Here is a 16656-nt window from a genome sequence, read left to right as displayed (position 1 = left end):
TTTCAAGTATTTATATTTGTTTCATAGATGAAATAAATTATGACTACGATTATCCTGGTGGGGATGAAATCATAAATATTCAGAACCCCGTCCCTGCCCCTCCAGTGGATTTCATACCACCATTTGAGTCGGATCCTCTTGAAGGGGTGGATCTTGGTCAGTGGGGCACTCGGTCTTGCGATCGAAAAGTGGAACTTTATGTTTTACAACCTGAAAGGCTTAATACAAGTGGACAAAATAATCCTCTAAAAGGAAAACTAACAAACTGTCATATCACGGGATGTGAGAGGTAGGTAGAATAAATATGGTTTTCATAGGAATATAAATATATAGCGATAAGTGATCGAATCACAAAAACCCATTTATTTTACAAAATAGATAATTAACAAGATTTTTAATGCAATGGGTTTTTAGTATTCGATACTTCATCGCTTCAGTTAATAAGATAGGCATAATTTATTCTATTAATTAAGGAAAAAGTCCATTCTGAAATGAAGTCAATATAATATTAAAAAGTTAATAGGGGAAGTCTTTTCTCCACAAATAAAATGCTAATCCTCTAATTTCAGGAGTGATGCATTTCGGTCTAAGTGTTCTTGCCATCATCAGACTTGAGTTACTTAACACCTACACAAATTCTAAATAATAAATTATTATTGTTATATAACTTCCATATATATAACTTTTCAATATAATTTATTCTTTTCAGACCCTTTAGTGTCCAGAAGATTCCACACAGCAATCTTATACTTTTGGTTGTGGATACTATGTGTCCTTGTGGAAGCAAGCAATTAAGTATTGCACCACAAGAACTTGCTTATGAAGTTAAAGATTCGAATGGTTGTACGCATCGCCCTCGACCTAGTCTTCATCGAAACCGACCCTTAAAATGTATTAATTATCATCCTGAGGTAAATATACAATTTAGTTTCATCCTACCTTGCAATTAAGATCAGATATAAAATCATCACTGTCGTCAATTTGACTTCTCATACTCAAATTTTACTAAATAAAAACAATTGACGTAAAAGAAATATGTTATCAACGTAATCAGTAGTAAGTCAAATAATAATTAGTAAAACGTAATAAGTAAATTTAATATTAAGTTACTCAGTTGCATTTTGTTAGTTAACGTTTTAGAAGATGCGAAGTAAATATGCATCCTCGCATCCTCTAAAACACTAAACGGATCTTAAAAAAATCGTGCTTGTTTACACAGTGTGAATGCAACTTTTTTAGAAATGCTGGAAAATATGAGGCAAATCGTTTCGATGTGGATGTTTTCAACCGGTATGATTTTTGGTATGTCGGTAACATACTTTTGGATGTATTCTAAACTCCCCAAATGACGTTCTTTAAAAACTTTTTTCAGCTTAGAAAAAATTCACAGGGACTGCTATCAGGTGTATTTGCACCCAAAAATAAACGTTTTATGGTATACAGTGTGTGTCAGCCAAATGGAATAAATTAGCTAATAAATAGATGGGAGCGCGTTGAAAAAAACGCTCGAGCACGTCGATTGGTTTTTATAGTTGCGCATTTTTTTTCATAAAAACTTTTTAAACAGGGTGTATCAGATAACGGTGGTCAATACCAACTTGCTAAGTTTAAACATAAAACCCTGTATGTTAATTAATTTTTAGATTCCTCAGATCATCATTTTAGACATATTTTGTATACAATGTCCTACACCTATCGATAGAGTATCGGTTTAGCAATCGTACAGAGTAGACGTCTATACTCGTAGGAGGCGCCGCGCCGGTGCTCAGTTTTGTTTTGTTTTGATTCGTTTTGATTTAATTTAAATTGTTTTGATCTAGTGTTGTGTGTTTACATTAACGTGCTATATTTTCGCGGTACAAGTGTTTCTTAAAAAACTAATTAAGTTCCTGCATCAGTAAATGTTTCTGTTTTATAAACAGTTCCTGTTTTGACTAAATTAAAAATTATCTGGCTACCATTAACCTTAACTTGAAATAATTGAACATTAACCGTAGGGCGTGCAATTGTGTGTTTTGTTGTACGTTTGTTTCCTGCGTTGGGTTTACGTTCAAGTTACTGTTTACTTGCAGTTCCTGTTTTTACCATTAATATTTATTTCAATTTAATATTTCCTTATAATCTAAAATGAACCGCAGTTTCAAATGTTGTCAAAAAAGGGATTTTTCAAATTATTGCTGCATCTCTTGTATTTAAATGTTCCACCCAAGTTGGAAAGAAATTCTGATGCCATAAAACTGGGAGGCTATGGGTTTTTATGCTCACAAAGATGTCAAGATGATTTTAATGAAAGAGGTCAGGAAGGAAAAATTAATGAGCAAAAGATTTATGATTTGTTGACAGAATTGAAAGAGAAGGATAGATATATAGAGAGAATGAGAAGAAACAGCATGGTTTTTGAAGATGAAGTATCGGAGGCCGAAAAGAAGTTTTCCTCATCCCTGGAAAATCTGCATAAACGGAATGAAGAACTTAAAGTTGAATTGGAAAACTTAAAAATTAAAGAAGGTGAATTGTTGGCATTACTGAAAGTGAGTGAAAGGGCAAGTCTTAAGTTCAATTCACAAATTAGCGAGCTAAATATCCTAAATAAAAATTTAATTGTAACGATAAAAACATTAGAAAATTAGTCTTCAACCTATAAGACTGAAATAAACTTGCTACAAAAAGACATATACGATTTAACTAACTTAAATAAGAAGATGTTAGACTCCGTAAAGGTGTTGGAAGTTGAAAAAGATACCTGTTATTCCGACATTTGTGCATTGAAGGAACAGTTACAGATATCTAAATCTGTTGTTATTAATTCTCCAACACAGCTACCAACTAGGCCAAATACACCTGACGATAGTCGACCTCGGCTTCTCTTTGTTGGTGGAAATTGTAGCAGAGTGTTCCTAAAACATTTACGTTTAAAGTTTGAAGCTTATTACAAGGTCCAGTGTTTCCTGAAGCCGGGCAGTTCAAGCAGTGAAGTGATTAGGACAGCATCAAATTTAGTTAAGGACTTTACGAAAGAAGATTTTTTAATAGTAATGTTAAATGGAATTTGTTCTTCATCTGATGTTTTAAAAAATTTAATTCAAAATCGTGTTAATACAAACACTTTAGTGATGACAAGCCCTTATACTTATTTAAACCATAATGTTATCTATAATAGTAATAAGGCCTTTTATCATACTTTTCATGCAAAAAATATTAATCTGTATGGGATTTTAGAGTCTAATCACGCCAGTAACTTTGGTTCAGACTTGGTATCATTATTACATGCACATATTTTCAAATATTTTAAAATTAATATTTCATCGAATAAATTGTCTGAAAGTCTGAAAGTCTGAACTGATTGCTGATCGTGAATTGAATTCTTCTTTTTTATAGACATATCCACGAAGGTTGAATCTCATTCATGTTCATATTCTACTAGTAATATTGAAATTAGCTCTTCGAAAAGCTTAAGTATCTTTATTCTTAATATACAATCCCTAAGAAACAAGATGGATGAGCTTCATCTTTTGCTGGACACATGTAATTTTCATGATATTGTACTTCTGACTGAGCACTGGTTGAGGCCTAGTGAATGTTTTTTTAATATCTGATTATGTTCCTATATCAAATTTTTGTCGTCAACAATCTATACATGGAGGAACCATGATCTTGGCTAGGCAAACAATTGAAACGATTTTTTGTAATATTGATAAGTATGATAATCTTCTGTTAGAGAATGTTTTTGAATTCTCTCTTTCTTTTTGTAAGCGTTTTAATTTATATATTCTTTGTGTTTATAGGCCACCTACAGGAGATATTGCTATGTTTCTGGACAAACTTGATTCTCTTTTATCCCAGTTGTCTCTACACTCTAAGGTTATATTGGCTGGTGACTTTAATATCAACTACCCTGATGAAACCTTGCCACGTACTTCTCTTTTAAGTATTTTAAATTCTTACGACTTGAAAATGCACGTTCTTTCTCCCACACGAATAACTTCTTCATCTGCAACTACAATTGACTATTTCTGTACAAATTTTGATTACGTTTTATGCACAGTATTCCCATCTGGTATTTCCAACCATGAAGCTGTTCTTGCTAAAATGCCATATAATACTGTATTATCTTCATCTCATTATATGGGAAGAATTTTCAGCAGAAGAAATTTAAATGCTTTTTCTGCTGCTACAGCTTCGGTAAATTGGAATGCACTTGAAACGGCTTCTGACCCACTTACTTTATTTTTTCAAGTTCTGTGTGATAAGATCAATCAGTGCTTCCCTAAAATGAGGCTTAAAACTAAGAAACGAAAACCATGGGTTACAAGAGGCCTTAGAATTTCAGCTAAAAACCTCCGTTTTTTGACTAAATTGTGCAAATATACCACAAATGAAAATATCCTTGTATATCATCAGAAATACCGTAGTCTGTACAGAAAGACAATTAAAGCAGCAAAATCTAATTATTATATAAATGGCTTAAATATGTCATTAAATAGGCAAAGAGAGTGTTGGTCGATTATTAATGATTTTAGACATTGCCATAAAAAAGTATCTGAACCGGATTTAAGACCTGACATTTTAAACGACTATTATTGTGATATACCTAATATCTTGCTCAAGGGCATTCGTAGTAACATTGATCCCTTACACTATCTTCAACAAGTGTTGGTTAAGCATTCATTTTTCTTTCATCCTGTCGATCTTACCAAAGTAAAAAATTAAATCAAACGCGTAAAAAACCATAAATCATCTGGAGCTGATGGGATATCTTCGAGGTTGTTACTCTTTTTGCCTGATTCAGCCTTAAATGCTTTAGTTTCTGCCATAAACAATTTTTTACATATTGGCATTTTTCCTTCATGTTTAAAAGAGGCAGTGGTTATCCCTCTTCATAAGGGTGGAGATTTGGATCAGCCTTGTAATTTCTGTACCATTTCTATTTTGTCTACCCTCTCTAAGATAGCTGAAAAACTTGCAAAAGACAGAATTTTGTCCTTTTTACATCATAATGGCATGTTGTCTGCAAATCAGTTTGGATTTCAAGCCGGTAAAGGGACTCATGATGCTGTTTTTAGCTTTTTGGAGAGCGTCTATGTGTCCTTGAATTCTGGAGAGTCATTGGCGGCAGTGTTTTGTGATCTATCCAAAACATTTGACTGTGTGGATAATGGAATACTGTTATCTAAGTTCGATAAATATGGTTTTAGGGGCGTAGCGTTGCGATGGCTTGAGTCCTATCTATCAAATCGTACTCAGAAGGTTACAGTGTCTGGGCGTTTGTCTGCTTCTAGATCCCTGAAATGCGGCGTTTCCCAGGGTTCAGTGTTGGGACCACTGTTATTTTTACTGTATGTGGATGACTTGAGTTCATTGAAACTGCAGGGCAAGGTGGTTCAGTTTGCTGATGATACCACCATACTATGGGGCCACAAAAATTCTGATTATATTAAGACTTGTATCCTTGAAGACCTTCAGATTTTATCAGGGTGGTGTGCTTCCAACAGGCTCGTGTTTAATGTAAGAAAGACGTCTATTATGGGGTTTAAGTGCGATGTTCAGGATCTGATGTTTGACGAAAATTCCCTCTTGCAGAATAAAGAGTGCTGCAAGTTCCTAGGAATTACCATTGATAGTCGCCTTCGGTTTAAAGATCATATTTTACATTTAGCTGGGAAATTATCTTCTAGATGTTTTGCAGTAAGAATGGCAAAACAAGAGCTGGGAGGGGTAGTTGCACGTTCAGTGTACTTTTCACTTATTGAATCTCATATTCGGTATGGCTTGCCTTTTTGGGGTTTAACCAATAAGGGGCTACTTAACATTGTCTTTGTTATTCAAAAAAAAAGTAGTTAGATACCTGTGTTCTGCTAAGTTAAGAAATTCTTGCAAACTCCTCTTCATTTCTGAAAAAACCTAACTCTTTTTTCACTCTTTATCTTAGAAACAGCTGCTCTTATTCACAAAATTCCCAAACTACCCTCTGACACTAAGCATTTGACTCGATGTTCGATGAATGATGTTCCCCTACCTATTCCTACGTATTCCCTTACCAAAAACTCATTAATTTACATAAGTAAAAAAATTTACAATCATGTTCCTCTATGTGTTAGACATATATCGGATGTTAAGAAATTTAAAAGAGAATTAAAGACGCTTTTATTGGCTAAGGCATATTATAACCTGGATGACTTTTTTAATGATAGGTTTTAACCTTGGACATGTTGGAAAGTTTTTTTTTTCTAGCTTTGTCAACAAGTTTACCTTTATTTAGTAATTGATTGTTTTATTTAGTTATCTTTAATTCAAGTATGTTCAAAAAGTTTTGTCTTCTTGTGTTTAATTTTGTTCATTGTTTTGTCAATTTTTGAAATTGTATTTTTGTTTTGTTTTTTTAGCTTGTAGGACGCTTATACACAAGATTATTCTTACGTAATATAGCACATTTTCTTTCTTTCTTTCTTTCTATCTTTGATTGTTTCGGAAATATTAAGTAAAATTCAAAAAATAACATTTAGAAAAGAAAATTATTTATTTTTCAAGTTTCTCTACAACTCACTTAATACTTCTTGCCCATTTAGGTCTTGGTAATGATAAAGCAAGCAAAAACTATTTCAACATTCCTTTTTATTGATATGAGAATTTAAAAAAAACTAAAAATTGTTGTTTACTTTGGTTTAAAATGCCAGACTTAATGTTGACTCATGTTGCATGACAGAAGTAGTCGTCATTGCTATAGTCGATTGAATTTCATTAACTACAAGCCAGAACAATGGTTCATTTAACAGAAATGCACAAAATAACAATTCTACAGATGATTGGCTATGGAGATAATATACGGACGCAAATGGAAGTAGCTCGCTTACTTCACTAAAAATTTCCAAATTTGCCGCCTTTAACCCAAGGGACAATTAATAAAATAGAAAAGAAATTCCGCGAACTGGGCCATGTTAGGCAGGTAAAAAAAGCAGCTGCCAATGCAAGAAGTGAGGATACCAAATTAGCTGTTATGCTTGAGTTTGAGGAACACCCACATACATCTACTCGGAAAGCAGCCCCAGTACTCGATATTAGCTATTAATTAGTTATTAGACTATTAAAAGAAAACAAAATGCATCCCTATAAAATTATACCCACCCAGGAGCTCACTTTTTGTGAACAAATAATGGCAATATTAGATAGCAATGTGATCAAATTAGAACATGTTATGTTTTCTGATGAGTGCACCTTTACTCTTCACGGTCATGCCAATCGTCAAAATTGCCGCTATTGGTCCAGGAAAAATCCTCGCTGGACGAGAGAAGACAATACTCAATACCCTGAAAAGGTTAACGCGTGGGCAGGAATTATTGAAGATCAGATCATAGGTCCCTTTTTTATTGAGGGCAATTTGAATGGCGATAATTATTTAGAATTGCTTCAAAATAATATAGTGCCAATGTTGCCCAACTTGTATCCTGATCCAGGAAACCCACAAGTTTCAGCGAGTATGATATGGGTTCAATGGGTTAAGATGGAGCACCACCCCACTACCAAATAAATGTCTGGCAGTACCTCAACTAAATATTTCCAGATCGGTGGATAGGGAGGCGAGGATCGATGGAATGGCCAGCACGGTCTCCCGATCTGATGCTATTAGACTTTTTCTTATAGGGATATGTGAAAACTACTGTATACAAAACTAAACTCACTAAACTGACTTAGCTGACTTACGAAGACATGATTACGATGATTGAGATGTTGAGTAACGTTAGAAGAAATTCCTATTTACGGGTAGGGTGTTGCCAAGATGTTCGTGGCGAGCATTTTGAACGTCTCCTACATTGACATTATTGTTTAGATTTGTATTATGTATAAATTCTTGAATATGTTGTAACAATTTTCGGCAAATAAATAATTTTCTTTTCTAAATGTTATTTTTTGAATTTTACTTAATATTTCCGAAATAGTCAAGGATAGGTATAGGACATTGTATACAAAATATGTCTAAAATGATCTGAGGAATCTAAAAATTAATTAACATATAGGTTGTTATGTTTTCCCCCGGGGAGGGCCGGGGTAGAATAGCCCTCCGGTATGCTCTGCCTGTCGTAAAAGGCGATTAAAGGAGCAACCCCTTTGGTATTAGATGTTGTCCACTTGCAGCGCCCGTTTCAATACCACCACATAGGACTTAGGCGGCGTGAAGTGGTTCGATGGAACTCACGTTTCGCCGCCATGTCGATGTGTCCGGTTTCCAAAGGGGAAATGGAGAAAAAAAGTAAATGCATGATGGCGCCCTCACGACGAAAAGTTTCCGGAGGTAAACTCGCCTCCCTTCAGATCTCCGGGCGAAGGCTGGTCGGGGGGGCCCATCAGGCGGATCAAAAAGCCTAAAAATCAATTTCTGAAACATCAGAGGCCTAAACACCAATATTAATGCAGTACACCAACACCTGCAATCAAATAAGCCTCACATTCTGGCATTGGCAGAAATAAAGGTGAAACCTTCACCAACAAATGTTCACCTCATTTATCCTGGATACGACCTACACACCCGATTTCGACTAAACTTTGGATTGGCAGTATTTGTCAAGAACGATTGGAGTTGCCAGTGGGAGGAAACGCTTGAACCTGCGGATTTCGACGTCATGTGGTTCAAAATAATAGCCAGTGGTGCCACGAAATTTATCTGCTGTATCTACAGACCACCAAGCGACACCCAATATAGACGGCTCTTTTTGAACCTGGTTGATTGCATTAACCATCTGCAAATTGACCACCCAAGCACAGCAATCATCGTCATGGGTGATTTTAACGTTCACAATATCAACTGGCTGCGCTTCTGCAACAAGAACGACGATGAAGGACGAGAAGCTGAGCTATTTGCCACCATATGCGGGCTTACGCAGCTTGTGGAGGAACCTACCAGAATCCCCGATCGAAACGGCGAGTTCGCGAGTCTCCTAGATCTGGTCTTGGCTTCAGACCCTGACTCGTACACAGTATCAGTACATGCCCCCCTAGGAACATCAGACCACAAATTGATAACAGTCTCTTGCCAGTTGGAGGTTAAAACGCAGGATCCTCCGATGCCGCGGAAGGTATGGCACTATAAATCAGCAGAAACCATCTTCGGGAATTTTATCGCTCATTCCCTTGGAAAGAAGTCTGCTTTAGAACCAATAACATCTCAGAATGTGCAAACCAAATTACAGACGATCTTGGCAGGAATGGAAGCTTATATCCCTTTTTCTACTAAATGCGGATCAAACAACAAGCAATGGTTCAACCTGAATTGCAAAAAGGCAGTAAACACTAAAAACGCAGCATATCGCAAATGGCGTCAACATCCTTCCATCGAAAATCGAAGGAACTTTTTAGCCTCCAGCAATATCTGCAAGCGAATTATTGATGAATGCAAAGAGAGTCACAACAACAGGATCAAAAACAAACTGCTAAACTGCCCAAATGGAACAAGATCTTTCTGGTCGGTATCGAAAGCCGTTAGTCAAGGATTTGCTAAGTCGGCCTTGCCACCCCTAACAGCAGATGATGGTTTTATCGCGGTAACAGCAAGGGAAAAAGCCAACTTACTGGGTAAACTCTTCGCGTCCAATTCTACTCTGCACTCGCAAAGCAAAACACCGCCACATTTGCCAACGGTAAATTCATCGATGGGAGAAATTTCGTTTCCCCAACGAATTATAAATAAAATTCTTAAAAGCGTAGACACCAACAAAGCTACTGGACCCGATGGAATTCCAGCCCTAATACTAAAACGTCGTGCAGACGAATTGATTCCTCCCTTATGTAGACTGTTTACGGCATCGTATAAGCAGGGCCAATTTCCAACAAGCTGGAAAACTGCTCGAGTGCAAGCTGTACCCAAAAAGGGTAAGAAGACGATGCCCTCCAATTACCGCCCGATTGCACTAGTTCCAGTAATATCGAAGATTATGGAGAAAGCAGTCAACCAACAACTGTTAAGATATCTAGAATCATCTGGACTAATCAGCGATCATCAATACGGCTTCCGAAAGAAATCCACCGGCGATCTTCTGGCCTACGTCACACACTTGTGGACGGAGGCGATGGAGAAGCACGGCGAGTCCCGCTCAGTCGCTCTTGACATTTCCAAGGCATTTGACAGAGTATGGCATGATGGACTACTAACCAAGCTCTCCTCAATCGGCATACAAAACTGATTATTGAATTGGATCAAAAGTTTTCTTGAACAACGAACAATCCAAGTAGCCATCGATGGATACCTCTCCGACAAATTTAACATTAACGCTGGAGTCCCTCAAGGATGCATTCTATCCCCCACCCTTTTCTTGGTATATATCAACGATTTGCTAGGAACCACTGTCAATCCAATCTACAGCTTTGCGGACGATAGCACACTTATTTCTACATTTAAGTCCGCCAAACCAACGACAACCGTAAGTTCTCAGAATCTTAGGCAGCAACAAATAGCTTCAACCAACAACGATATTAGAGCAATCTTGGAATGGGGCGATAACAATTTGGTCAATTTTAACGCTAAAAAAACGCAGGCTGCAGTATTTACGATAAAGACTAACCTTGGTGGCCCGGAGCTGGTTATGGCAGGGAAAACATTGCCAATGAAATCATCTTTACATCTTCTAGGAGTCGAGGTCACCAACAGTGTATCTTGGCATGACCACGTTGCCGAGGTCGCCAGGGCGGCTTCCAAAAAACTCGGAGTGCTTTTCAAAACGAAAAAAACTGTATACACCAGAACAGCTGCTGACTCTTTATAAGGCTCAAATACGCCCTTCCCTCGAGTATTGCTCGCATGTCTGGAGCTCTTCACCCAAGCATAGTTTAAACCTGCTGGATTCTATACAGAAGAGAGCTATTCATCTTATCGACAAACCAGAACTGACAAAGAGTCTGGATAGTCTGGAGCACAGGAGAAAGGGGGCTGATCTCTGTTTATTCTACCGTTATTATCACGGTAAGTGCTCCTCTGAGCTGGCAGACCTGATTCCACCCAGGGCTGTTCCGGCAAGAAGGACGCGTCTAGCAGTTGCGGCTCATCAACATCGAGACCACCTGCCTACCCCAAGGACGTCGCTGTATCGGGACTCATTCATCTGGAGAACATCTTCTTTGTGGAACGGGCTTTCACCTCACATATTTCCCGACGCATACAACCTACAGCGATTCAAGATAAATGCCCACAAATATCTTCGCGCAAGCACCACTCCAAGAGTGACATAGGAGTTTCCTCTTGTGCTTGTGTTTGCCATAAAAAAAAAAAAAAATACTAAGCAAGTTGGTATTGCCACCGTTATCTGATACTCCCTGTATAAAAAGTTTTTATGAAAAAAAATGCGCAACTATAAAAACCAATCGACGTGTTGGAGCATTTTTTCAAACACTCTCCCGTCTATTTATTAGCTAATTTATTCGATTTGGTTGACACATACTGTATAAAAACAGACCTGTTCAACGTTAACCGCTTAAGACTTAGGACGGCACTTAGAGTAACCAAGGCTTCGTCTCCGCATTGCTTTCCAGTACTTTCAGAGGTTCTAACATTATAGCCCATATTCAGGTGCCTCTTACAGCTTGGGAATTCAGACGACAATGAAAGTTATGTAATAAAGATTATAAAGCTCTCGCATGCTCTTATAGAAAGATGTAATTTTCTCTTTAGAAATAGAAGACGAGATCCGATGATTTGATCAAGTTATTTTTGTCTAGGCTATTACCATCGTTCCTTGATTGCCCAGGTACAGATTCCTTATCAATAAAAAAGTTACTATTTCTGAAACATCTAATAGGTGTTGGTCCCTTATGATCCAACTCTCGCACTCTCTCGTTCTCTTTGTTACAGTGCCACATTTGGTTTAAGTTTGATAATTAAGTTAATGTTGTGTTGAGTTAATCAAAATATAAATATATATAATATTTTGAGTTATTGACGTTCTGGAGTACTATGGGCAAAGTAAAAGTAAATCAAAAATTTTCCTCGAAATAAAAGGATCAAAACAACATAAGTAGCGTTTTTAAAATATAAAACTTCTGGCACGTTTTAAAAATTATACGTCAACCATAGATCAATATATATATTTTTTTTAAGCTAGAAGCATTTTTTTAGATTATTCGATGAATTAAATGAAATATGCCTTTTGATCTAAAAAGATTTTACTTACACCAAGCCTTCATAGTCTTTCGCTTTATTATGTTTGCGTTCTCTGCCTTTTTGTCTAACTCTCTTTTTGCCTATATGAAATAAACTTATTTCTTTTAAAGGAAATATTTTCACCTTATAAGAATATTCTTCACACTTCTCTGTTCTCAATAAAACTATATTTTATAAGATTAGGTTTATCGCTAATCTTTATTTCTTTTTCTCATATATAACTCGTGGGACCTATGAGGGGGTAGTCAAGAATATAAGGTGCTAAAAGCAAAATATAGGGTGTAAAACCCACAGATGTAAATAGCTCTGCATGTGCGGATCTATTTACATCTATGATAAAACCTACTCGTTTGAATTCTAGACTAAAGGGTCCGATCTTTCAGAGATATGGATACATAATTTCGTAATACGTAATTTCATTCATATTCAGTAATAGAACACGATATAACCTTTTTCTATAAGTTACGTTAAACAGGATTACATTATTTAATGCACATTTGTGGATTGGTATTCAGGCTTTTAGAATTGACATTCGAATCAGTTTAAATGCTTTTTTATTATATAAAAGCTAATAATTTTTCTTGTACCTTAGTGTTTTTGAAAGTTATTTTATTATGTTATGTTATTTATTTTTAGGAGATAGAAATTCACATCTGCGGCAGCAGCGTAACATTAAAATATGGTCGTAATTTAATGTTAAGTTTAGGTATTATTGTATTGTTAATTTCATATATAACGTGATTGGAAATAAATGTAAAATATTAGCTTTTAAATACTCTCTGCATTTAAGTATGCTAAATGTAAGAAGTAAAATAGGTGCGTAAGTGCGTATTAAGTTTTTTATTTTAGCTATAAATCTTTACGGGCCTATGAGAAAACAAAGAAGCACATTTTTATTATATTATTAAAATAAGTCTTATTTATTCATATGCCCATTCAATATAATAGCAATTTTGTAATATCCTTAGTAAATTATACATATTATATACATATGATATAGTAGATTTGTATAATGCTCATATCATTTTTAAGATTAGTTACATGTTTAGAAAATATGGCGGAATTTCAGTTTTATAGGTATCCACTGTTAAATATTTTGCCAAATGTATATATTTAATATTGAAGATTCATTTAAAATGAATTGTTTAGAAGAACCAGTATTTTATAATGAAATTAAGATTTATTGTAAGGGAAGAATGGGGCGACAATAATAGGCTTGCAATTTAATTTTGTTTACATTTTTGTGTAATATTTACCTAGCCAATTACGTTATTAGTAATTGTAAAATGTAAATTAAAATGACGAAACCTTTAATAAACTGCATAAAAATGAAATGTTTATACAGGGTGTTTCAAGTGCAATAAATAAATAACTTTTTTTTAAACGGAAAAAATCTATGGGGCTAAGGAAATCTTTATATTTACATGAAAACACATCTCTAATTTTGAAACTAAAAAATTTCTACCTTTTAAGACGAAATTCATACATTCAGATATTAAAAGAAACTTCCAATTATTTCTGGCACCTCTGTTGGAGGTAAATTATAATTACAGTAAAAGATTTATTAGGAATATATTATTTTATAGTTCTATCTTAAATGCGTTATAAGTGAGTTGTGTGACGGTAAACAACAAAATTTCTTAATCAAACTAATTTTTCAATGTATATTCTCAAACTAATTAAAACTTACTGGTTCGACCCTGCCTTATAGTAAATATACATATTGGCAGTCTGACTTGTATACTTCAAAATATCGTTTTATATTTTTCCTTTTCTTTTAAAACCCCTTTTACCATTAATGCTTTATATGTGGAGTTTTAAGTAAAACTTGCACGGGGTGAAAAGCTTTATGAATAAACCAACCTGATTTTTTTTCTGTCGATATTTGTAATAATATATCAAAATAGAAAACAGCTTTATAATACTAATTATTGGTCTCTATAAAATCTCTTATATAATCTTTGAATTTAAAATCCATATTTCGAGAAACCATGACAAATTTCTTTTTTAATAAATTATTTCTCATGATTTCTTCAAAGCGCAGTCTGAAACAGATGATCCGAATTGATTTAAAACTGGCGTTCTTTTTAATATTCTTATTAATATTATTTAATATTCAATAGCTATGATACATAAAGTGTATGTGTCCTAAATGGAGCAGGAGCAAGAGTCTAAAGTGACAGACGTTGGTAGGATGCAAAAAAGGGGCTGGAGTCCCTGATGAGTGGGTAAACGTAATTCATGGTTTTCGCGAGGATGTACTTGTTCTTTATCATCCGAAACAATGTGTACTAAAGCAGGCCGCACACCTACGATACAAATGTTGCGCCACAAATGCTTTTCCACAAATGTATCGGACAGTATTTAACGCGCGCGTGTTATTTAATTTGGATCCACACACCTAAGATGCATTTGCTACCAAAAGGCATTTGAAGCCACACCGCATTTGTGTTTACTCCCCGGATAATCAGCCTGTCCGATATTTGTTGCGGCGTGTCGTGTCACGTTTTAAAATAAAAATGAAGGACGATATTACATAGACCATTTTATTTATTCCGTAAGTAGAGAAATATTATATGACCACACTTTGCAGGTAACATTCTATAGTAAGCTTGAAATTCATCATCATGATTAAATAATTGATTTGATACTTTAGTTTTCCCTTTTTGGAACAACCATTATTATAGGGATGAACCCAGTAACAACGTTTTCTTCGGTTTTGACTTAATAATTGCCACATCATAAAATTATCGTCATCAGAAGACGAAGACATGGCTACAAATGCGGAACAGAACTAAGCCCTGATGTGCGTGCTTGTATCGCATTTGTGGCAAATGTACAAAATGTTGAACGACATTATGTCGAAAGACAAATGTGGCGCCACCTTTGTAACTTAGATGTGCGGTCGGCTTTAGTGGCAGCTTTGAGGTCCTACTCGATGACGGTGTTTGTAGACAAGCGATGGGTCGCATGTTATGATTCTGAGTGCCATGCTATCAACTGCTGCAGTGGCCGGGATGAATTAATTCTTATGTAAGCAAGATAAGTAGAGAGACTGTTAAAGCCGGTGCCTTGGCTTTTCCAGCTTCGGTCTTCTGGCAACTTCGATCTTGTGGCTGATGAAGTTTTTTGTCCAAGACGATACCGAGATACTTAATATAGGTAAATCAGAGAAGTCACTTTGGAAGAGACCAGGGGCCGAGGGTGCGCTTGTTGTATTACAAAAACACGACCTGTGTCTTTCTGTCTTGGCCCATCTTATCTTTTTTCTAGCTATGGAATGACGGGTATCTGGTCGCTCTTGCCTATTGTATGGTTTACCCCTTGGGTGGAAAGCTATGTAATTTTTTTACGACTTCTTTCCCTTTTTTTTTGATAATAGTTTCCTTCAATGTAGCCTTTCGGGTACGGTGCGAAGGGAAAGGATTAACTAAGAGATGAGGATTTATAGACTGGATCGTGATGTGGTAGTGCGGTAGAATATCGGTTTATATGAGTAGTTTCCTATACACTATCCATATAGTCAAATTACATAATTTTGTCTTAAGTGGAATTGATCGATGGTTTTCTTTTGGTTTTATAATAGGAAAAAGAGGAAAATCCACTACAGGCCCTCTATATAGATCTTTAATTTTAGACTACGCTCTGAAGAAGTCGGCAGGATGATCGACGAAATGTCAGCAGATGATAATAGATGATGAGTACAGAAGTAGTTTGTCAATAACTTAAATACATGTAATTGTGTCATGGTAATCGTGTATGAAGTTTTCTATACAAACATCGACAACTTGATTCTAACTATGATAAAACCATAAATAAAATAATTATGTACTTATCTTCTTTTAGTACACATAATTTTCTCAAGTTTTACTTTAAGTATTTTTTTACTAATTGCTTATATTAGTCCCTATCATGAATTTAATAGAGATAAACCTTATGGCGAAAATAATGATTCAGATAGAGATGACTTATCATTATTTTAATTGTGTTTTTTTATATACACATGATCGTATATTTTAATCTCTTTTTGAATAATGCAAAAAATAGTATTTTATAGTATTTTAATTAAAATATAAATAAAAAAAATAAATAAATTGAAAAATAGTGCGCATTAAGTAAATCAGGTTTGCAATGATATCATTAGCATTAAGTGCTAATTGCTAAAAATTATTTTAGTTTAATTTATATTTAATAATAATTAAAGTAGAGGTAGCTAATGTATAAAGACAATACTTATTATAGTTCTATGAATATCAATGTAGTTATAGATTAAACTTCTTTTCGTTATTTCGGGTATATCAGGATTTAAATCGGAAGAATTGATACCAGGTGAAAAATAAATTATTTAAGATATCTTCAAAAGACATGATTATAAATATTTATTGACAGCATTACAAAAGAATGTATAGCCAGTAAAGTGCATAATCTGTGAATAGGTAAGAATACATAAAAATTATGAAAAATATTTTTCTTTCTGTCTCACATGCGAAAATTATAAACTTCGAAAACTACAT

The 16656-nt window shown here is 35.1% G+C and overlaps 1 protein-coding gene across 1 annotated transcript in view; it reads left to right on the top strand.

The window, feature by feature from the left end:
• LOC126748352 (voltage-dependent calcium channel subunit alpha-2/delta-4) overlaps positions 1 to 13482 on the top strand; it is a 167730-nt gene extending 154248 nt beyond the window's left edge. The window contains exons 22-24 of the mRNA XM_050457517.1: positions 28 to 289; positions 710 to 911; positions 12779 to 13482. Coding sequence (XP_050313474.1) covers positions 28 to 289; positions 710 to 911; positions 12779 to 12883 — 569 coding nt within the window. The 3' untranslated portion in view covers positions 12884 to 13482. The remainder of the gene's footprint in view (positions 1 to 27; positions 290 to 709; positions 912 to 12778) is intronic.
• Positions 13483 to 16656: the final 3174 nt, after the last annotated feature.

The sequence above is a fragment of the Anthonomus grandis genome, chromosome 22 (genome assembly GCF_022605725.1).
Source record: "Anthonomus grandis grandis chromosome 22, icAntGran1.3, whole genome shotgun sequence".
Taxonomy (NCBI): Eukaryota; Metazoa; Arthropoda; class Insecta; order Coleoptera; family Curculionidae; genus Anthonomus; species Anthonomus grandis.
Note: the sequence above shows the minus strand (reverse complement) of the source record. Positions and strands in the feature narration are given on the sequence as shown.